The sequence below is a fragment of the Aulostomus chinensis genome, chromosome 14 (assembly GCF_037954235.1).
Source record: "Aulostomus chinensis isolate RoL2024-O1b breed Wild chromosome 14, RoL_Achi_v1.0, whole genome shotgun sequence".
NCBI classification, from domain to species: Eukaryota; Metazoa; Chordata; class Actinopteri; order Syngnathiformes; family Aulostomidae; genus Aulostomus; species Aulostomus chinensis.
In genome coordinates this window covers 13,385,986-13,407,500 of record NC_141333.1, presented here as the reverse complement: position 1 = coordinate 13,407,500, position 21,515 = coordinate 13,385,986, and the positions used below count along the sequence as shown (strand labels likewise).

The window sequence follows — 21,515 nt, the reverse complement described above, 5'->3', positions numbered from 1 at the left end:
TAAACACTTGTGAAGGTGACAGACTTGCGCCAGTGTTTGAGAAGGAGGGTGGGATTTGAGGCCAATCCAAGCCGCAGATTAACACAAGGTGGTCCGACGAAAAAAGTGTCTTTATGTAAGGAGACGGTGATTACTACAGGACCGCAGCTGCAAATGACCTGTAAAGACCTCAGACCTGCAAAGAAAACCTCTTACTCTAGGTTGGACTTGTGCAACATCCAGGGTTCTCTCATATTTTCTTTAAGCAAAATATACAAGACAGACTTGTACTCAACATACATTTTATTTTCTTATCAAAAACAACAACAAAATCGTAAAAAGTTGACTTATTTTGGATAAAAGAAAACAGTTTTGCTTACATCTTTCAAACTTGTGGGTTTGTAACAAGTCAAATTAAATTTGCACACCACAGATAGAAACAGAAGTGAAGTGCGTCCAAGTGTCCTTTTGCTTAACAACTTATATTTTTTTTTTTATAAACAAAAGAAATCTGCTATATTGTACACATTAGTATGATTAAAAAAAAAAAAAGCTAAATATTGAAGTGTGTGCTTGTCTTCTGGTGACAGATGGTGTTAGCCATCCTGTTGCTGTATGAAAGGGTTTGGTATAGCCTCCATACCGTCCTGGGGACAGATGAGGACCACAGATGTCCCTCTGCAGACGACCAGACCCAGCTGCCGGGTGTCTTCCGTTAGCTTCAGTTGGTCATCTGGATCTGGAGACACAATAAGAAACAACTTCAACAAATACAAAAACTTTAAAAAAAAAGTTGTAATGACTTCTGAATTAAGCCAAGCACTGTGTTTGTGGTTTGGTAGCATTAAAGGTTTGCTTTTGAAACGGATTACGATCTGTTGGCTGGCTAATTTAATATATATATATATATATATATAAAGATGTTATTTTGCAGATAATTCAGGGATTCCCCAAACTTAGGAGCTTGGGACACCCATAATAAAAAAGCCAGAAACCCAAGATGTTCCCTAGAAGCGTTGATGTAGAGTTTAGTAATCCCTAAGCGCACAAAAATGTTGTGTGCCAACACACACACAAGGGCCTTAACACAGTCTATGATAAAAATGACTTAAAATTCTGCAAAAAAATCAATAAAATCTTATTTGATATTTGGAAATCATACTGGAATACCCAGTCTGTGTCTTGCAACCCCACATGGGATCCCCATCCCCTCTTTAGGAACTCCTGCGGTTGTTGTTTTTTCTTCAGCACATTGCATTTTTGGATAAAGCAAAACAACTGAAACGTTTACTTGTCTGGAGTACGTGAATTCTCTGCTGGTTTGTTTTGTTATTAGTACACAGTAGTATAAATTATAGTATAATTTTCAGTATGCCATGCAAAACTATATCAACAGACAACTCCTGTGAGTTTTTGCACTTCTATACATGCTTGGCTGACACTGGTATGAAGCAACTGAAAGCGATTACATTATAGCTGGTGAAACACTGGGTGTCAGACAGCGTGCAAATGATCAATCACTGACAATCATAAATAGTGTCGCTGACGATGAAGGCCCCAGAGGTCGGGGCTGGTTCTAATGCCTATTTTCCTTATTATTATTCCAAATCAATACATTTTGAACAGCTGCAGGAATATAATCTGATTCACGTCAGTCTGCAACATGGAATTGTTAGCTTGGCCATTAGTATAAATCGCAGCCTCAAAATAAACTTACCCCGCATATATTCGATGGTACCGTCCAGCACCAGGTTCAACAGGGGATCGAAACCTTTCAGGACACCGCTGGCTGAATATGGAACAAGCAATGCAGCAGTTAACGCATTTATCAAGGAGCCGTTTCACCAATTTTACCACAACAAATCCACCTACCTTCTCGTCCTCCTTGAAACTTAACACGAATGGGCTTGTCGATGTACTTTGACAAGTCAAAGATGCTCTCCTTCTTCTTCTTTTCTTTATCCTAACAAGTGCGAGTGAACATTGTTTTTCAGTCGCATGTAAGCTAGCCGCACGCTAACACATACTTAGCATTTGGTTAGCGTGACCGGACTCAACAATTAGAAAATCATAGAATGGCAATAAAGTTACAATCAAACAATTGTGCTATTTATCAAATGAAATCAAGAATGAACAACATGCCAGTCAGGAATAGACAGGTAAGCACGAAAGACAAAATATCGGAATGAAAGCGTAACCAGTACGAACTCACCGCCATGTTAGCTGACACGGAAGTAAAACTCTGACCTCAGAGCTATCGCACCAATCAAATCGTTGACCGACTGGAGTGACTTTGTTAGTTTGTTTATCAGTTTGTCGCTTAAAACCCAATGTAAATGATCTAAGACATCTTGTCGATGTTTCAGAAGTATTAGTCCTTACCTAGCAGCTGCATTTTGAAATAAGCGTCTGTTTCTCTGTCGCCCTTAGCCTGCCGTCAGCAGCAGGTCAGTCTATTAATACCATCAGTGTGTGTGACGCAAGTCAGAAACTGAGGCTGTTTGTTCTGACATGGCCTGCAAAGCAGAGAACGTGCAGACTCAAAGCTTTGAAGTTCCTTCTGAGCAGATAAACAAACAGCAAGAGGAGGAACTGTCACCTGCGAAGGACCCTGATGTAATTCCTGATTCTGTGCTGAAAGTGGAGGGGGAGGCTTTCTATGTCAACCGTCAACAGCTGGCTCTCCAGAGTCCCTATTTCAGGGCTCTGTTCTTCGGCTGCGGTGTGGAGAGCACCAAAAGGCAAGTTGAGCTCAAAGGTGTTAGCTTGCAGTATTTCAGGGTGTTGATGGAACACAGTAAGACATCCCATCTGGTTCTGAACAGAGAAAACATTTTGGGGATCCTAGAAACTGCAGATTTCCTGCAGCTGGAGCGAGCCAGGCAACTGTGCTGCAAGTTCCTGGAGCGTGAGCTGCATCTCAGCAACTGTTTGGGAATGATGGTCTTCGCCTGGCAGCTGGGCTGCTTTCAGCTCTACGCCGCAGCACGCCAGGTGGTCCTCACACACTTCTCTGCTGTTGTGGCTGAGGAGGACTTCCTGTCCCTGTCTAAAGACACTGTTGCACACCTCCTAGCCAGTGATGACCTGGCCATCCATAAAGATGATCTGGCCCTGGAGGCAACCTTTCGCTGGGTGTCATTTGACCCTAAAAGAGAAGAACACTTTCTGGAGCTGATTGAGCTTGTGAGGCCTGAGTCTCTCTCTTTGCCTTTTATCACGGAACTGTTGACCAAGATGAAAAGTTCGGACCCCAGAGCGAAGCTCATCTGTCAGCTGAATGAACATTTTCCAGCTTCTTGGTCTGTGGGCAGGTCACTTAAGAGGACCAGGGGCAAAGAGACACTTTTTATCCTTGGGGGACCTCATGATCAGGAACAACAGGCACTGTACCAGTTTTACCCAGCCAGTGGGAGATGGCAGCACTGTGCACCTCTGCAGAGGAAGAACCTGACCCAATACTCAGTAGCTGCAGTAGGTAATGGCTGGGTAATGAAAATGGTGTTATTCATGATGACAGTGAGGAAAGTGTTGATGAGATTGTGTATGAAATTGATTTATTAATGACTGATCCCAAAGTAGGTATCGTGGCATATTTATGTGTTTTTAATATTCCTCTGTATTTTGTCATCATTTAGGAGACAGTGTTGTTGTGACAGGTGGCTATTTCCGCGACGTGCTGTGGTTCAGTGTGGACTGGGTGCGAAGATACGAGTGTGGGAATCAGCAGTGGCTGGATGGACCAGCCTTGCAGAAGTCTAGGCACAGCCACTGCTCCATAGGACTGGATTCAGCGCTGTATGTCCTGGGGGGGTGTATGGATGAGGGGCTTGTGACTGATGTTGAAAGACTCATCCTAGGGTCAGAGGAGGGTTGGGAAGGTGTCAGCCCTTTGATTAGGGCTGTGGAGAGAGCCGCCACTGCTGCCCTGGGATCGTGTATCTATGTAGCGTGTGGCCTGGATGAGAACGGGGACGTGTACAGTGGCATTCAGAGGTACGTGGTGAAGGAGGATCAGTGGGATGTGGTTTCCTATTCTCCATTTCCACGGTGAGTGACAAGTCTTCTTCTGTATGCAGCTGTAAAAGTGAAAGAATACAGATTCAACTGAATTAAATCCCATTCAAAACTTCTTTAGCTATGACCTGGTTGCCACCGAGCTCAACGGTGCCCTCTACCTATTCGGAGGTCAAGCGCTACGTTTTGACATGGAGACAGATGAGTGGACTGTGCTGGAGGAAGAATCTCTGGAGAGAAAGTTTTTTTGTGGCTGCAGCACAATCAGCGGACAGATCTACCTTGTTGGTGAGAAAAAGAGTAACAAAGCATTCCCAAACATGCTGTTGCTGGACCCTTATATAGACACCTGCATTGAAGTAGATGATGAAATACCCTGCCCCGTGCCGCTCAGAGGGTGCGTCACCGTGGGAATGGATACGTGATAGAGTGTGATCTGTCATTCTTGACAAATATATCTTTACACAGGTTGCTGTTTCGTGGTTGAAGTGATGTGGAGCTGAATAAACACTTATTCAAAACTGTTTTAGATTAAATAAGACAGCAGTGTTAAAAATATCCCTGATAAAAGGACTTCCATGAAAACATGACATAACTCCTGTTCTGAGTTTTCAAGTCATTTTTAATGAAAACGACAGGTTTATGTGCATTTGTCAGTTGATCAGCCCTTTAGTGCTCCATGTTTGTTTTTTGTTTTTTTTAAATCAACCAGTTTCCAGGACCTCAGGGCCAGCGGGTCTCATTACTTTGTTCCTCATATCACACTTAACATGTCAATCAAAGATGATAAGATGCAGGATGTAGTTGCAGCATGCGTGGATCAGTGTTAATGTAATACTAGTTCCTGGTAGTACATGAGATACTATGTATGAGTGAAGTGTCTGATGGAAAGATCTCTGTGCTATACTGTTGACAATCAGTGGAATCAACATGTAACAGACAGACAGTGCGTTAGAATTCAGACAAGTCATTATTACCTCCTGTTTCTAGTGAAAAGAGCCCAGTTTATTCACAAACAATCAAAATATCTCTTTTCTGCATCTGAGTCATAAAGCATTTGACCTTTGTAGACAATCCCGCCATCTAAAATATCTCACATTTCACTGATGCCCAGTGACTCACCAAGCACAAATCGATTCCCCAAATGTTTAGGCAAAAAAAACCACGAGGTCCAGTCCCAGTAAGTCCTGGCCCATGTGTCCGTCAAGTAAAGCTAATACTACTTGCACACAGCTTCATATCAAGTGCTTGTAGTGTAGAAAACAGCAGCTAAGGCACAAAACAAAAGTCCAGTAGAGAGCAAACCTCAACAAAATCAACCTCGTGGACAAATCATGCTGCATGACACAATGATATTCAAAGTAGAAAAAGAAACAAACCCCCCACCCCACCCCCCCCCCCCCCCCCACACACACACACACACACACACACAGTTCCTAAAAGCAATAATTCTCCACGAAGGCATCTTTTTTGGGGGGCAAGGGGAGTGTGTTCTCTACATGTTCTTCTTTATGCAGCAGGGGGCGCCGTATCTCTTCTGACAGGTGAATCCCATCACAGAAAAATAGAATTTTTGCAGCAGTTGTGCACAGTTGCTGTCAGTTACCAACATAAAATGAGAGGTGGTTCATAAAAATAGTCTATAAAGTAGTTTATCAATAAATTTCCTACAATCATTGTTATAGTCTATATACAATCGGACAAAGCTGGATGGGGGAATTAACTCTGGATTTAATTCGATTTAAAACATATGAGAGTTTCATTTTATATAAAAAACATTGTTCTTCTTGACCAAAGGAAGGATAAATGCTTTACAGCACACTCGGTCTATTTGTATCCTAGATATTTACAAAGAACCTCTTATAAGACAACGAAAAGTAACCAGCATAAATACAAAAACAAATCAACATACACACATATATATATATATATATATATATATAATTATATGTAATGGAACAGCCACTGTCTCACAAGAGTGGTTGACAGTAATGTTTCTTCTTCATCTACACTGGGTGTGTAGATTTACAATCGTTTGTGCTTCTTTGCCCTCTTTTTTTTCCATGAAGAAAAGCATGATTCGGACCTACCCTGATGTGAAATTATCACTGGACCGTGTTCTACGATAAACGTTCCTATGTATAACATGTCATATATGAGTTACTCTCCTAGAAGCAGAAAGGGATGTGTTTTTTTGGGCTGTTTTTTTTTTTTTTCCCCTCCAGAGAGGCTCAGTAGGTATGGAGAGGGTCTTTGCCACTATCTGGCTTTGGGCAGTCTGCTGTTCATGTTCCTCTGGTTGGTCAGGTTGTTAAGGACGCAGTTGTTTGCCAGCGACGCCAGCTTGGAGTTGATTGCACCCTTCCTCTGCTCCCAGCTGCTGTCATCACCTTCTTCCTCAGGCTCATCATCTACCTCGCTCTCCTCATCGCTGCGCTCGTCACGCTCCACCTGAGGAGGGAGGGGGGGGGGCTGTTATTCCCACGTCAGTTGGATGTTTGTCACCAGAAGCTAGGTGTGATATTCATGTGCAGGAGGTGGTGCTAATATCCCTGCTAATCCCTCAGGTGAATGTGTAGGATGAAACTATGAGCACCATCAGTGACATCATAGAAGTTATCGGAAGATAATTCTGGTCAGGTATTAATTTATGAATCGAACACATTCACAGATTCTAGATTTTCCTGCATTTTAGTCTAAATCGTAGTTTAATCTGTAAAGTGTGCTGTAAAATGCCCCCCCCCCCAGCTAGTTCCTAGATGTGCTCACAACCTCAAATAAAAAAGAAAAGGAAAGAAAAAACAAACAAATACCAAAAGGAAATAAACATACTGATGCTAAATATGCAGAGGAATATAAAAAGATTAAGTGAGATGTCCCGCATCAGCAGTGATGTAAACTTTGAGTCAAATAAGGCATGCATATATGGGTATTGACTGAAAATATACATTTTAATGAGGTAGCCACTTTAAATTTGGAATAATAGATATCTATTATTATTCCAATTAGAGGATTTGTTATACGATAAAACAACAATCAGAATGTCACCTCATTTGCTGGTTTACAGCCTCACCTTGCCCAAAAAGACAAACTTGTAGACCATGCGCAGGATGAGGTACGCCCAGAAGATGTGCAGTGCTTGCAGCACAAACAGGAGTGCGTTGAAGAAGTAATAACCATAGAAGGGAGTGAAGAATTCCAGAGAAAGCACCAATGTTGTGTGGACAATTCTGGAAAATAAAAAGACACAATCATAATTGATCCAGTCTGGTCGTAGGGCAAAGCTCTAAACTAGACCTTTAGAGCAGGGGTGGACAACCATGTGCCATGGAGGGCCGTGTGTATGCAGGTTTTCCTTCCAACCAAACACTTTAACAGGTGATTCCACTGATTAACACACCTGCAGCCACAGAAGAGTGTTAATTGGTGAGATCACCTGTTAAAGTGTTTGGTTGGAAGGAAAACCTGCATACACACGGCCCTCCATGGCACATGGTTGTCCACCCCTGCTTTAGAGCATGTTGACAACTCCAGTGCTTGCTGGTGACACTCATGTTGCCCTCAGCTAAAAGCTTCAAGTGTGTTAACCCAGAGATGGTAGAACTCCTGAGTTTTCAGTCCCGGAAAGAGACGTAACTTAAACTTAGATTTAGTTACCATTCCGACCTCCTCATTTATCCATCCATTTTCTATACCACCTAAGGGCGAGAAGTGGGGTTCACCCTGGACAGTCCACCTCAGGGCCAACACATAGAGACAGACAACCATTCACACTCACAGCCACGCCTACGGCCAATTTAGAGTATCAATCAGCCTCGTCCCCTCTTGATGTCTTTGGACTGTGGGAGGAAGCTGGAGTACCAGAGAGAACCCACACAGGAACAGGGAGAACATGGAGACTCCACACAGAAAGATCCTGTGCTGGAGCCAGGGCTCGAACCAGGAGCCTTCTTGCTGTGAGGTGACAGTGCTGACCACTGCACCACCGCGCCGCCCCCTATTCATTCAGTTCATGCTAATGTTCATATCAAAGTACATTTATTATTTTCTTTAATTAGTTTGAACAGAAATTTCTTATTCATTTACAATCTAAAACCACTGGTTTTATGGACATAGTGTTTTCTTTCAACATTTTCTGTCCTCAGATTATGATTATTATATCAGAAATGTATTTATTATTTATGAGTCAAGTCATCCTTAACCCAAGATAAAACCTTGGTATGTCCATCGCGGGAGTAGACAGAACTGTGAGCTGCCAATGATGAGACATTTCTTACCTGCCAGGAAACACCACCAGCCTCGTGACCAGGAAGACCAGAGAAAAGACGACAAACAAGGAGTCACATGTCCTCGTCCACACGGCGTAGTGAAACATCTTGGCAGACTTTTAAAAGAAAAAGACTTTGTTGGTAATCACGTCTTGCGAAAATAGTGTTAGAACACTGTCAGGCCACACACACAGTGCATCGTGAAAATTTTACAGCATCAAGCGTGATCATTACTATCATCAAAATGATGGTCTTCGATGAAAATATATAATCGTTTGACTCTGTGTGCAGTTTAACCTAAAGTTGTAGTCCCAGAGGCAGTGTTTACACAAAAACAATACAAAATAAATACATTAGAAACCTTTTCTCCAATATTTGAAGTGTGACTCACTAGAAAAGTAATGTCAAGACAGAGAACAATGTAATCAGGCAGCCAATGTCAAGGTGAATATCAAATATACGTTATGCAAAACAATTCCTCTCACAGAAGCAGAAGCCAGGCTATAAAACCCTGACTGAATATGACACCCGTATTATTTTCTCTATGATTTGCATCAACCAGCGGCCAGTCACGACTGATATCACATGACTAGTTCTCCACGTTTCTTCTGCTCTGAAATGACAGTGACAATCAAGATTTCCAGATATTGTCAGTGAAACCTGACTCCAAGTAAAACCTTCTACGTTAAACTGAGAACAATGGTCCTGTTGTTTCACAGGTAAGAGTTTTACAGCCATTTAGGGTATTTTTTTTTTGACTGAAGGCTTTAATGTTTTTCTGTGTAAAGCTTAGGTCATTGAGTACAGGGCTGTAATGTGTTACAGTGCAAGAATGGAAATACTTTGCAATAAATATACAATGGCTGTATTCATGTGAAGTTTCCTCTGACCTTTGTACAAAATAACTGTCAGCACAGTTCAGGAAGAAAAATAATGCAGTCTTTTGGCGTTTCCACCCGATACAAGCAATTAGAAAAAAAATTGAATTTACCTTTGAATCTAAACTAGAGGGTTCTCAGAGAGCACAGGCTTCCATCAGGGCGAACAAAACACAGTGTAAAACAAGCAGGCCCCCGCACCCCTGCACAAATCTAGATTTGAGAGACAGGAGGGTGAAATCCGATAACATTTGGATTTCGTACAAAGGAGCTGACTGTTGTATGGACTGTGGGGCAAAATCCCTTCCTGTGTCCACTAGGTGAAGCTAGAGAGCATTTACTTCCTATCCTGCTGCGATTTTTTTTCTCAAAGTGCATGACAAAAATTAAAAAAAAAATTACCTCCTCATTTTTTTTCTCTCTCAAGGTTGGTGCTTATACCCTTCTGTAAGACTCTCATCACACACTGGAAGTCTGTAAAAGAGCCGTTACAACCGTTTCCTTCGCTATGCATAATCGGCTGCCTCGCCACAATAACGCCGCTTCACGAAAACTCTGGAGCCCCTCACCAAGGTATTGAAGTTTATGATCAAATTTGAGATGAAACTGGTCAACCCGCAAGGAGGAGCACATCCAAAAGAACAAAACACGATCAAATGTGTCATTTCCTATTGCCACCAGGTGACATTCTGACTACTCTGCCCAAAATTCTTCCTCACCCCTTTTCAAACCCCTCCAGCAAGTTTGGTGAGAGCTTGCTGATAGTGAGTCAAACCACACCTTGGGAGAGATGATGATGATAATGATTTTTTATCATTTCCTTCTTACCTTTGCTCAAAAGAACATACATACTCAACTTTTCTCCTCACTCTTCTTCCCTCCTCAACTTTTTTAACACAGGTATGAGGAAGGTGTGAGGTGAAAAAGAGGCACTGAGGGTAAAATCTGCTAACACACACCTCAGATGTGATGTTTTACCTCGAGAAGGAAGTCAGAAGAATCGTGCACCAGCATCACAAGAGTGCCAACTCTCACATAGTTGGCACAGTAGGAGAAACCGATGAGGAATATGGTAGCAATGTGATGAATGACCTGCTCCTTGAAGTCCTGAAACCCACACAAACACGAAGACCACAAAATATGAGAAAGATGTACGGTTGGTGTTCCCCAAACCTCAACAGCCCTCCGTCCATCTGCGGTCTCGTACATCACTTTTGTCCAAGTATCCTAATGACAGATTTATGTGTTACCGCGTACGAAGATCCAATATCATTTCAGACGTACAGTCAGCTGACCTGAAATTCTTTTTCTTAATTGTAATTTATGGGTTAAACTGTAGTGAACTTAACAGTAGTAAATGTAAGCGCAAGTCTATAGGCGCAAACTTGAGAGCAAATATACACAAACTCATGAAGCAACAGGAGCGAATCCCGTTCACCATCTGCGTCGCTATTAAACATGCAAGAGAAAAACCTTTGGTTTACACCTCTGAAAGGAAAAACAAGCTTGAGTGCTACCAATATTTAGCTTTGGTTTCTGGTTTGTGAGGCTCAAAGAAGCAAAAGGAAGTTCCTCTGAGCTTTTGTTTATGTGTGTCTTTCAAGGTCACACTTACTTTTCGCTTCACATCCACAGAAACGCACAAAAGCAGTGACAGATAGAAGCTCAGTTCCAAGATGTAATACCAGTAATGAGCATCGGCGACAGGCTGAAACAATAAGTGAAAACAGCATGTAAATACGGTGGTATGTGGCTGCAATCAAAGCTTTATATGTCCAGGCTGCTTATCTGTGTGGCCTCAGGAAATGACACAATACATGGCGACTGAAGCATTAGATAACACAGAGAAACACACACATTCACGCAGCAGTGAAATTTCTTCTCTGTAATGTATCGTTGAGCTCTAGACTACAAAACAAATACGACGTCCTGATAGTGCAGATTTACTTTGGCTGCAAATATGTCCTGAAACTCTCTCTTTCATCAATTCATAATGATTATAATTTAAAATCGTAATTATTTGGACGGAAAAAGTTGGTTGAAGTTGCTCCTTCAACCTGTCTAAAGAAACGTTTGTGATTCTAAAATACTGTACTGTAAAATCCCCTTCATATACACGCGTCATATGATTTAAATTCTACCCGACTGTCAGGCAGCTCCTGAATCGACGATGTGTTTTTATTCTAGGAAAGTAGCAGCCTGTACTAAATCAAAACACCTCTTGGTGAGCAAACAGTATTCAAAGTCAGCAGCAAAACAATGAGAGGAAGCTGACAGAAGAATCTAACCTTGAAAACACATCCTTTCACTCTGGCAGAGGCCACAACAACCCAGAAAATGGAAAAAAGCCACTGCAATATTTCAGAGAGAGAGAGAGAGAGAGAGAGAGAGAGAGAGAGAGCTGTGCACAGTTTTTAAAGTATTTTCCATTTGAGGTTACGACCCCACGAGGAAAAGCTGGTGTCCCGGGAGGAATGCCGACCTGCTGGCAGGCCTCACTGTCATCAGGAACTTTGATGAGTTATTACCGTTCCAAAGACAAGAAAAAAAAAATCCAAAACTGTCAAGGAAATAAAGATCAGCGTGAGTAGGTGGGAGGTGTGGCCTGACAAATCGGTCTGACAGCCAGATTTTTGTTCTCCAACGACTGCTGTCGTGTGTTCCTTTGTCCCCAAGTTCCCCCAAGTTGGAATTTAACTTGGATATAAAAGTAACGTTGATTATAAAAATTCATTGGTTGTCTTTTGATGAATCCATTAACCATTTATCCTATAAACTCAAACCTTAAAAAGTTTTAAAAAATGCACATCGTGTGTTAAATAATTACCCTCAAATTTTGATTGTGTCTTGAAATATTATCCAAGACTGCAGTTTCACCTACAAAACCTAAAACGACGGCCCCCTTCATCAAGAATCTTACTGTCTTCACCTCACCTGTTTGGGATAACCCCTCCAACATTCTCGATGGTCCCACAACCACGGGGTCTAGGGGATCAGGAGAGAAACACAAGTCAGCGGTGTTCTCAAGAAACAAGCTTTCCCCTCAGAAGTGCTGTGAGACTCTGACACCAGCTGGAATGATCAAATTCATATGTATTTCTTCACATACGACAACAGTTGTTCTTGTAAATGACTTGTCAGAAACTTACGTCAAACAGAGAGGCGAGACCCGCAGCGAAAGCTGCCAGGTAGAAGACAAAACGCCAGCTGAAGATGAAAATACATCAAGAAAAAGAAAATTAGCAGACTGTCATATTGGACAATCAATTAAGCTTTGTTTAAGCTTAATGGATTTATCAAATATTTAAAAAAAACAACTTTCAGTAGGGCATCTTACATTAGAATGACACTTTACATATTGTTTTTTTTTGTTTTTTGATGAACTTTTTGAAGCCTAGAAACATTTGACGATAGTGACACTGCCATCATTTTTGGCCACTTGGGAGCGGTGATGCAAGCTTTAACTGTAACCGATTCAGAGTGGAAACTTATTAGTGAAATGTTGGTTACACGGATGAGCCTGGATCATGTTCCAGCTGCAACACTGTCCACATCCGTCCACCGCACAGCTGCCGCTTCCACCAGCAGCGTTTTAGGCGTGGTGTGTTCTGCCTGCTAGGTTTTATTAGTTTTCTCAGATTCTGCTGATTTGGCGGTTGTCTCTTGGTTTACGTGTTTCTATCAGGTTTACGTTGAGTGTGTGGTTAAATTTCATACAGAAAAAATGTTGGTTTTTTTTGTTTTGTTTGGGGGTTCAGACAGATGAGGAAAGCCAGACGAAGGAGGATTATAAGTACAACATGAGGAGGTAGATATGTATTTCATAATTAACTCATACGCCTGTGATAAATCAATTTCATGCTTTAAAAGCGCGCTAATGTTTGTTTGTAATTTGATTTTCTAAACCTTATGTTTGCAAAAGATATCAGACTTTCTAGACCACGCCCACTTTTGATTTTATATATGAAAATGCATCCAAATAATTTATTGGTTTGACTGATCCAGACAATGACATCTCTGCACACCCATAGTTGTTCACATACATACGCTGTTATTGGGCAAATAAATAATCCTGATTGTGGTATAGTTGCCGTTTGGAAATTCATGTTCAGCTAGTTTCTTTCTATGTTTTGTTTTTTAGAAAGCTATCATTAAATCTATTCAAAAACTAAAATATTGATCATTGATCATCCTATTGGGTGTCTGAGACATGAAACGACCATCAGTGAACTAAAAGAAAGTCTACTGAGCTCAACCCACTGAGCCGCTGCTGTGTGACTGAGGGCCTCCTGCCAGACTAGAGTAAATCAAGGGCTTTAGTTGAGAACAACACTCACGAGGCCTCACAGAACTTTTTGGTGTTACTGGGCCGGTCCTGGTTTCGTCTGTGCCTGAACCAGGTCTGAATCTTTCTTAGGGTGAGTCCACACTGCTTCCCAAGGCTCACCAGCTCACTCTGCATACACAAAAAAAACACACACTTCAGAGTCAGGTTTAGAATGAGGGAGGTATTTTAACAATGCTGCTGGCTCCCTTCTTGCTGCTTAATACTTGATATGTCAAGATGTGGTTCATATTACTGATATTTGTGCTGCCGCTGCCTCCTTAGATTAACCTGATCAAACTGCTTTTGACTGTCAGATGAACTCCTGAAATGAAATAAGTGCACAATCCAAACATTTGTTCTGTGCCAGTGCCACATTTTCACCTGACTGACCCGGGTCTGCTTCAGACAGCTGGTGCTGCTGCTACCGTCTGTCCAGGTCATTAGGAAACACACAGTCAGGTCAGAGGGACAAAAATGAACAGACGGAGCAGCGCACAGATGGGTGTAATTTGACTTGATGTCCAGAGTCATCTCTCATCCGAGCGGGGGTGAAACCCTGCATGTCTGCACAAGAACATCAGTGTTGTTACCTCAAATGAAAACAAGAGGAGCAACCGCGTGAACCAAAACGTCTCTTTAACTTGTCTGCACCTGTTCTCAGCGCGGACGGTAAATAAGCAAATTCTCTCTGCAAAAAAAAAAAAGAAAAAAATAAGAAAAAAAAGTGACCTTTAAATTACAGAGCGATTAGACTGTTGCGCTTTTTTGTGAAGCGTTTCAGAATGGTCGTTTCCACTAAAGGATCTGAGGGGTAAGGAAATGTGATCATGACAAATGAGACTTCACGAGGACACAAGTGACAGGAACCTTGAGAACGGATGATTGTTCCTGTGTAACAACTGCTTCAGCATGACTCAGGAGAATGAGGTAAATCTCTCCGGGACTTCCCATTTTTAAAACTGTTTCCTCATTCTAGTTCAACCAGCAAGTCGAACAATCTCCAGATGCGATAACCCACTCCCACATTAAAAAAAAACCACACACCCACACCCGTGTGTTAGTGCTGCGTCTGCATCCTCACATCACTTTGTGCATATGGGTTTGAAAATGTATGTACAATGGGCATTTGCTGTCAGTGTTACTGTATATTATCGACACTTGATTATGAGGATCAAGTGTTTTATCGATGAAAACACACACCGGGCTTCTGTTGTAAAGCTTAAACATGCCCTAATTCAAAATGGAGAATACTGACAAAGGCCGTTTGTTTCAGATGTGTGTGTGTGTGTGTGTGTGTGTGTGGGGGGGGGGGGGGGGCACGATGACGTCAGGGTCGCGACTGAATTTACAAAAAATAAAAAGGTACCACTACTTTACAATGTTTCCCCTTATGAAGGATGCATAAATGGTTCTAAGTGTTTCACTAACAGCATTGGTAACACATCACAAATCATCAGTAGTAAATGATTTATAATCATAATAATAATAATCTGAACCTGTCAGCAGCAAATAAAAAAAAAAAAAAGCCCTTTTAGCGGATGGACTTTGACAAAGACGTCCTGCTGTTGTTTCAGGGTTGTTTAGTCCCCGGTCATCATTTCAACCCCAAAACATAAATGGAATCTTTCTTCACATCTAAAAAAACAAAAAAGGAAGTCCCATGGTGCCCTTTCAGAGACTCCGAGTAAACGTCCTGCAGATCCGACATCAGGCTGCATCCTTTCCATGACACGGACACAGATATATATGGCTGTGAATGATGAGTAGCGCAGCAGGCGTGTCCTTCGCCATCCCAGCAGATGTGACACCCTTGGACTTCATGTCATCGGCAAAAGAAAAAGAAAAAGAAGATGACGGATCAGAAATACAAACCTGTGATGGCTGCCGACTCTTCTGTTTGTAGAAGGTTTCTAACTTTGGTACAGAAGCTGCTCGAATCCGAATCCTGTCCTTCACGCCTAAAAGTCTGCTTAAAGGGATGGCGATGAGCCTGGGAGGACATGGAAGAGGAAGACAAACATTTATTTAATGGTCTAGTAATGTGTGATGATGTCAACAGCTGTCTAGTGGGATGCTGCTACAGGACATGAGTGAGTGGTGGCACCAGATAACTGATCAAGCTGCTCCTGACAGCCTGTAGAGCTGCTCCCATGGGTGGACAGGGACATTTGGCTGCACAGTCAAGAGACACTTGATCTGCATATGTGTGTGTGTGTGTGTGTGTGTGTGTATACAGTCACCTGCATAATTACATGTGTGTAACCCTAACCCTAGCTCAGAGATAATCATCCTGAAACAGGTAGGGAAGGAGAGATCAGCAAGAATGAGAAGGTCAGGATAGCTCCACTCCGAGACACACAAGATCTCTGGTTACACGAGCTGATAAACATACACACACCCACACACACAAGCACAAGCTTCCCTACCCACACACCCACATAACACACACACACCCACACATTTCCCTCAACGTGGGACACAGTTGTGGCCTAGCACAATCAGATGAAGGCTCCTTTTTAACTTCCAGCTGACTGAAATCGACTGGTCTCTTTCTCACACACCACACACACACACACACACACACACCTCTGCTATTATACAAACCTCTAATGTCATTCATGTCCCTGATGAATATCTCATCAGGTCAAACAGCAGCGCTGATGTCACTGCTAAACACTTGGAGAGACAAAAAAGCAGCTGATAAAGGAACACGTGCAAAAGCAGACGTCCTATCTGTTCATCTATCAGGTCTGTACTTCCTGCACCCATCGGTGTTGGCCTGCAGAACTGGTCGTGTGTGGAGGAAAACTGCCTTTAATGTTTTTCTGCACCTCTCCACCCACAACATCACTCACAGATAGAAAGAGAGAGAACTTGTTTTTTTATTAACACTCAATGTTTGTATCTGAAGAGCGAGCGGCTGAGTAGATACTTAATAATTCAGAGGCATGATAAATGTTGCATTAGGCCTGTTACATATAATATAACAGCATCTCCTGTCTATTAAATGGAGCGAAGTAGCCCGGCCTGTGCAGAGTATTCAAAATACTGGAGCCCTGCGTTGAACCTCTACTTCCTGTAAAGTCAATTATCTGTGGATTGGCAACCAATCCATGATGCCATTAATGACTAATAAAAGGACGATTTCTAGAATCAATTAATTGTTTAGGCTCTCAAACACCAAATAAATCAGGAGAAAAAGTCCAAGCTGGATCTATAAATCACTTCCTCTGTCCATTCGATGGTCCGCAACTCAAAAAGGTTGGTAAATCACTCGAGAGACATATAAGCAGCAAATTTACATAACCAAGACTCTGGAAGGGAGGGAATGTCTGGTATGCGGTTTGAAAAAATGACTGCAGAGGCTAATCATTTATCAAATAGTTGCTGACTTAAAAATGTTCCTTTGACTGACTGATTATTGCACTCTAGATTTAAACATCAGCTACTTACAGGGTCTAATAAGATGCGTAAAATCCACCCTCTTACGCTCGAGTTTCAGGGATGAGAATCAAGCTTATCCATTCTGTTTATCAAGTTCACAATAAAAATAAAAATTAAAGCTGCAAGCAGCATTGTTAGGGCCTGAGCCCCCTCGCGGCCTACGGCCACGTCCTTGACACCGGCCCGAATCCAACGGTGTAATTGGCAAATCCCTAGGCCTTGTACTTTGGGAGATACGAGCCTCAGTGTGCTGCACAGTGTGAGTGCAGAGTTGACAGCCGGCCCTTTAAGAGCCCCTCCCTTCTCTGCTCGCTCTCTGCCATCTCTGTCAGAGTGGAGAGCAGAGCTGTCAGCTGGCCCTTTAAGAACCCCTCCCCCGCTGCACTGTCTCTGATCTGTGCTAGAGTGGAGAGAGAGGAGGATTAAGAAAATTGTAGTGTGTAAAAGCTGAATAACTCGGCATATGTTGGTCAAAACTCACACATAATACCACATTTTTGTAGGGATTTTTGTCAGGAATACCGTGGTGTGTTTTAAAAAGCTGTGGGATGTATGGTGTAGACGTGAGAAGCATTTGTTTGACAGTATGTACCCTGAGAGGACACGCTCTCCCCATAGACTTCCATTGTAAGCGTGAAACGTGTCTCCCCGACTTTGACGGCTTCTAAAATGGGAACCGAGCGCGTAGTATATTAGCCTTTAAAGATTTTTGAAGAGCACAGTTGGGAGAGTAATGTGTGAATGTTTGGAAGCCCTGGCATTTACGGTTTAGGAGGAGATAGATTTTGTTCGGGGAGTGAAAAAAGTCCTGATTTTGACAGTTTTGTCCAATTTGTGGACATTCTGTTGTAGATAGGTGAGGGGTCAGAGTGTATGAATTGTTGGTCTTGATGAGACGAGTCCAACGGTGTTGGTCCCATGTTTGAGGGACTTTCGTGTGAGGAGTTATAGCGCTCTAAATTATAAAAAATTCTTTTTTTTGTGTGGCTCCCTAGGTGGCGCTATAGACTTTTGTGGTGTTTTCATTTTGATTAGTGAATGTTTAGCCAGGGCTGCACGGTGGTGCAGTGGTTAGCACTGTGGCCTCACAGCAAGAAGGTTCCGGGTTCGAGTCCCGGCTCGGGCACGGGATCTTTCTGTGTGGAGTCTCCATGTTCTCCCCCTGTCTGTGTGGGTTCTCTCTGGTACTCCGGCTTCCTCCCACAGTCCAAAAACATGCAAATGGGGACTAGGCTGATTGAATACTCTAAATTGACCGTAGGTATGAATGTGAGTGTGAATGGTTGTTAGTCTCTCTATGTTGGCCCTGCGATGGACTGGCGACCTGTCCAGGGTGTACCCCGCCTCTCGCCCGTTGACGCTGGGATAGGCTCCAGCCCCCCCGCGACCCTTAATATGTAGGAATAAGCGGAAGATGACGATGGATGTTTAGCCAGACCGGTCAATTGTGCCGAATTTCAGAGAATTTCATGCATGTTCAGGGGGTCAAATTAGTTTATGCGCATATAGCGCGCACTCATTGAGAGCAAGAACAGTATAATACCAGGTTTTGAATGGGTGTGTATGTGAAAACCAGCTCCGGGTCATCTGGCCCAGTTGCCTCATGGGTGTTGGGGGTGGCTGGGACACTGTTTAGTGTGTGTTTTTAGTGTTTTTAGTGCCGCTAATGTGTTGCTCTGCCGAGCAAACATATTAGGGTCTTCGCCAGAAGTACCTTCTGGCTCAGGCCCTAATAAAAAAATGTTTGGGGGAGGGGTCACCTCAAGCATTTCACTATATTGAGGAACAAAGACCACGTGAGGTTGCCTGAGGTTTTCTTTTCTCTTCGGTTTTCCTCGTGTTTGTCTGCAAGCCAAATGTACCGTGTGAGAGAGGCTGATGATTGGCTGCAGTGACTGATTTGCTTACTAAAGTGAACTTCATTCATCATTTAGTTTTTCTGTATTATTTATGTGGAAAATTACTACCAGTAGTAGTAATAATGAGAGAATTTGGGCTGAATTTCTCATGTCAAAACAACAACTAGCTGAACCTCTGTGGAGGCCTACTCTTTTTGACCAGGAATCAATAAAGAATTGAACTAATAAGCAGCGAAGCTAATTCCAATCAGTTCTCATCAATACCCACCCTCTGTTTTCATGAACTTAACACGTGTTAATTTTTAATATGCTCATTATCTTATACATAGGGTAAGGCTCAATTCCCTCTCGCCATCACCACAGTAATGTTTTCACCTTTCTGCGCTGCCTCCAGATGCTTCACTGGAATTCTTATAATAAGCACAACTGGGAGTTTACATTAAAGGTAAACACTCCTGCGAAAGGCCGCAGAAGCACTTTGGTAAATAAGCATTATCCATTAAAGCTCTGCTTAGCCTACTCAACTTTAGTTTGCAAACCTTTAATGAGCTATAGCTATTATCCATCTTTTCCCTTCTACACACACACACACACACACACACACACACACACACACACACTATTTTATAAGGTTAGATCGGGCCCTCAGAGAGAGGGGGCTTTCACACAGTCAGCAACTAAAACTGTCTACTCAAGACGCCTGCCTGTCTGATCTATGCTCTCCACATCTAGGCCAGCTCTAATGAAACCATTATCCTGGGACGGCAGCACACCAGCCAGCGTGAACCCACCACCTCATAATTGATTGGGATTTTAAACAGTTAGCGTCCATGTTTCCCCAGCACTGACGCTGCAGGTGTGATGAGAAGCCAGTAAGAAAGGCATGGTAGAGGTCATGACGTATCTCACCTTTCAAATACATATCTGAAGGCTATGAAAGCAAAAGCCAGCGGCACGGTGTAGATGAGATCCCTGGGTAGAGGAAAGCGGCCCTCGCCGTGCTTCATCTCCATGTCCCGCCAGGTGGTACCAGGAGGGAGCCAGAACTCCTCCTGCCACAGCCACTTGTTTAACAGGGCCTCCATCCTGAGGAGAGGGGTAGGGGGCAGGGGGGCAGGAGGGGTTTGGTGAGGCTGTTGGTCTGGTTAACCTACTAAAACATTGATGCCTTCTTCACATTTATATCAAACAATGAGAGAGTGAGAATTTAAGACAATCCAGCTTTGATCAAGTGCATCAGTGTTTGCATGTATCCAAATAACACACAAACACACACACACACACACACACACTCTTATCTCTAAATTAATAAACACACACACTTGTCACAGCTGATGGGCTCAGTTAGAAAGCCTTCTCCTGCAGCCTCATATTGGTTATAGCGGTGCAGCCTGCATGCAGCCTCCACCGGGAAGGAAACAACAGTACAGCAACATATCAGGAACCCTTCGTGTCTAGAAACGCTACATGAGGGTCTCTATCAAACACACGCAGCAAATTATTCATACTAATCACATGAACGGAAGCCCACCTCTCCCCCAAAGCCTACAAGAACACCCCCACAAACAACCAGCCTGCTTCGGTTCAGTAAACGCGTCCATCCCGCACCAGAGACCCCGCGTGTTTGCGTGTGTGTGATTAAATAAGACAACACAAACGCGACCTTACCTGTATGCGCTCCAGTGAGGCGGATGGGAACCGCACAACGACAATTTGGAAAGGGAGAGGGGGCGTTTTGACGCAACTTGCTCCTGCTGGGGGCGGAGTAAGTGACGTCATTGTTATCTTATTGGGTTTCGCGTCAGCCTGAGAGAGAAGAGCATATGATTCTGTAGCCGCCAAAACAAGCTCGTGGAGTCTGACCTCATGCTGCCCATCGATGAAAGTCCTCAGATAGCATGTTCAGCTTGTTGTTTATCTCAATAATAATGCAAAGATATGAATTCAAATCGGCATTGGCCGTGTATAACCTGTATTTTCATTTGGGTATAAATCATTGGTGCCTGTGGAACCCAGGAGGGGTTATAGAGGGATCTTTTGGTGGGCATTGAGAAAAAAAAAAAACATTTTGAAACAACAAGACATGCATTTTTCCTTCAATTCAATGAATTTAGTGTCGTCACAAGATATAACTTGCTCCCACAGTTTCATGACTTTGAGGCAACAATACATATCTTCAAAAATCAAGTCAGTCAATTCCAGGAGTTAAATATTGTCCTCTTTAAGCGACTAAACTGAAGGAACACGTATCTCATGGCCACAAATTTAACCAAATGAGACAAAAGTTGCATACTGTGTAACAACGTAGTTTCCGCTTCTCACACCAGTATTTAATATCTGTATCTAAGTTCCATGTAGAGCTCAAATGACAAGCTAAATTGTGACAGGACACACTTGATAAGTTTTGTTGAATTGAATTTTGAATTAAAAAATGAAAGAGAAGCTTGGTCAATTGGGATCTAACTCAGCATTAGCACTTGTTTTGTTTTGTTATCACATTACATGTTCTGTGTTTGATTTTTGTAGCATCTTTGAGTAACATAGTGTTTTGTCACGTCTGCCAAGGAGGTTGTGTTTTTGGCGCCATTTGCCTGCCAGCACATGACCGCTCAGATTTTTATTATTTTTTATTAAACATTGTGGAAAGGGCTATCGAATAGGTCAGGGAAGGAGGCATTAAATTTTAGTGCAGATTTGTGACAGCGCCACCTGGTGGAAGCAGGAAATTACATCATGTTGAACA

General features: G+C 42.7%; 3 protein-coding genes across 5 annotated transcripts; 1 reads left to right on the top strand and 2 right to left on the bottom strand.

Moving 5' to 3' along the window:
- Positions 1 to 264: 264 nt before the first annotated feature.
- Positions 265 to 2,376, bottom strand: lsm7 (LSM7 homolog, U6 small nuclear RNA and mRNA degradation associated). The gene is made up of 4 exons (XM_086223409.1): positions 2,192 to 2,376; positions 1,852 to 1,942; positions 1,697 to 1,768; positions 265 to 718 (listed from the first exon to the last, which is right to left on the bottom strand). The coding sequence occupies exons 1-4, from the start codon at positions 2,195 to 2,197 to the stop codon at positions 576 to 578; spliced, it is 312 nt and encodes a 103-aa protein (XP_086079535.1). The 5' UTR covers positions 2,198 to 2,376; the 3' UTR covers positions 265 to 575.
- On the top strand, positions 1,770 to 4,499 carry LOC147249811 (kelch-like protein 23). 2 transcript variants are annotated; one of them, XM_086223405.1, is made up of 3 exons: positions 1,770 to 3,457; positions 3,618 to 3,975; positions 4,118 to 4,499. In XM_086223405.1, the coding sequence occupies exons 1-3, from the start codon at positions 2,491 to 2,493 to the stop codon at positions 4,419 to 4,421; spliced, it is 1,629 nt and encodes a 542-aa protein (XP_086079531.1). In that variant the 5' UTR covers positions 1,770 to 2,490; the 3' UTR covers positions 4,422 to 4,499. The 2 variants fall into 2 exon arrangements, with proteins under 2 accessions (XP_086079531.1, XP_086079530.1); XM_086223404.1 differs by having other exon boundaries at positions 3,618 to 4,029.
- Positions 4,500 to 4,612: 113 nt separating this feature from the next.
- LOC147249810 (ceramide synthase 2-like) lies at positions 4,613 to 20,489 on the bottom strand. Of its 2 annotated transcripts, none has more exons than XM_086223406.1 (11): positions 20,441 to 20,489; positions 19,682 to 19,858; positions 15,342 to 15,459; positions 13,480 to 13,598; positions 12,292 to 12,349; positions 12,077 to 12,127; positions 10,758 to 10,850; positions 10,121 to 10,249; positions 8,274 to 8,380; positions 7,070 to 7,226; positions 4,613 to 6,447 (listed from the first exon to the last, which is right to left on the bottom strand). In XM_086223406.1, the coding sequence occupies exons 2-11, from the start codon at positions 19,855 to 19,857 to the stop codon at positions 6,256 to 6,258; spliced, it is 1,200 nt and encodes a 399-aa protein (XP_086079532.1). In that variant the 5' UTR covers position 19,858; positions 20,441 to 20,489; the 3' UTR covers positions 4,613 to 6,255. The 2 variants fall into 2 exon arrangements, with proteins under 2 accessions (XP_086079532.1, XP_086079534.1); XM_086223408.1 differs by lacking the exon at positions 20,441 to 20,489 and adding an exon at positions 20,095 to 20,303.
- Between the last annotated feature and the right edge of the window lie 1,026 nt (positions 20,490 to 21,515).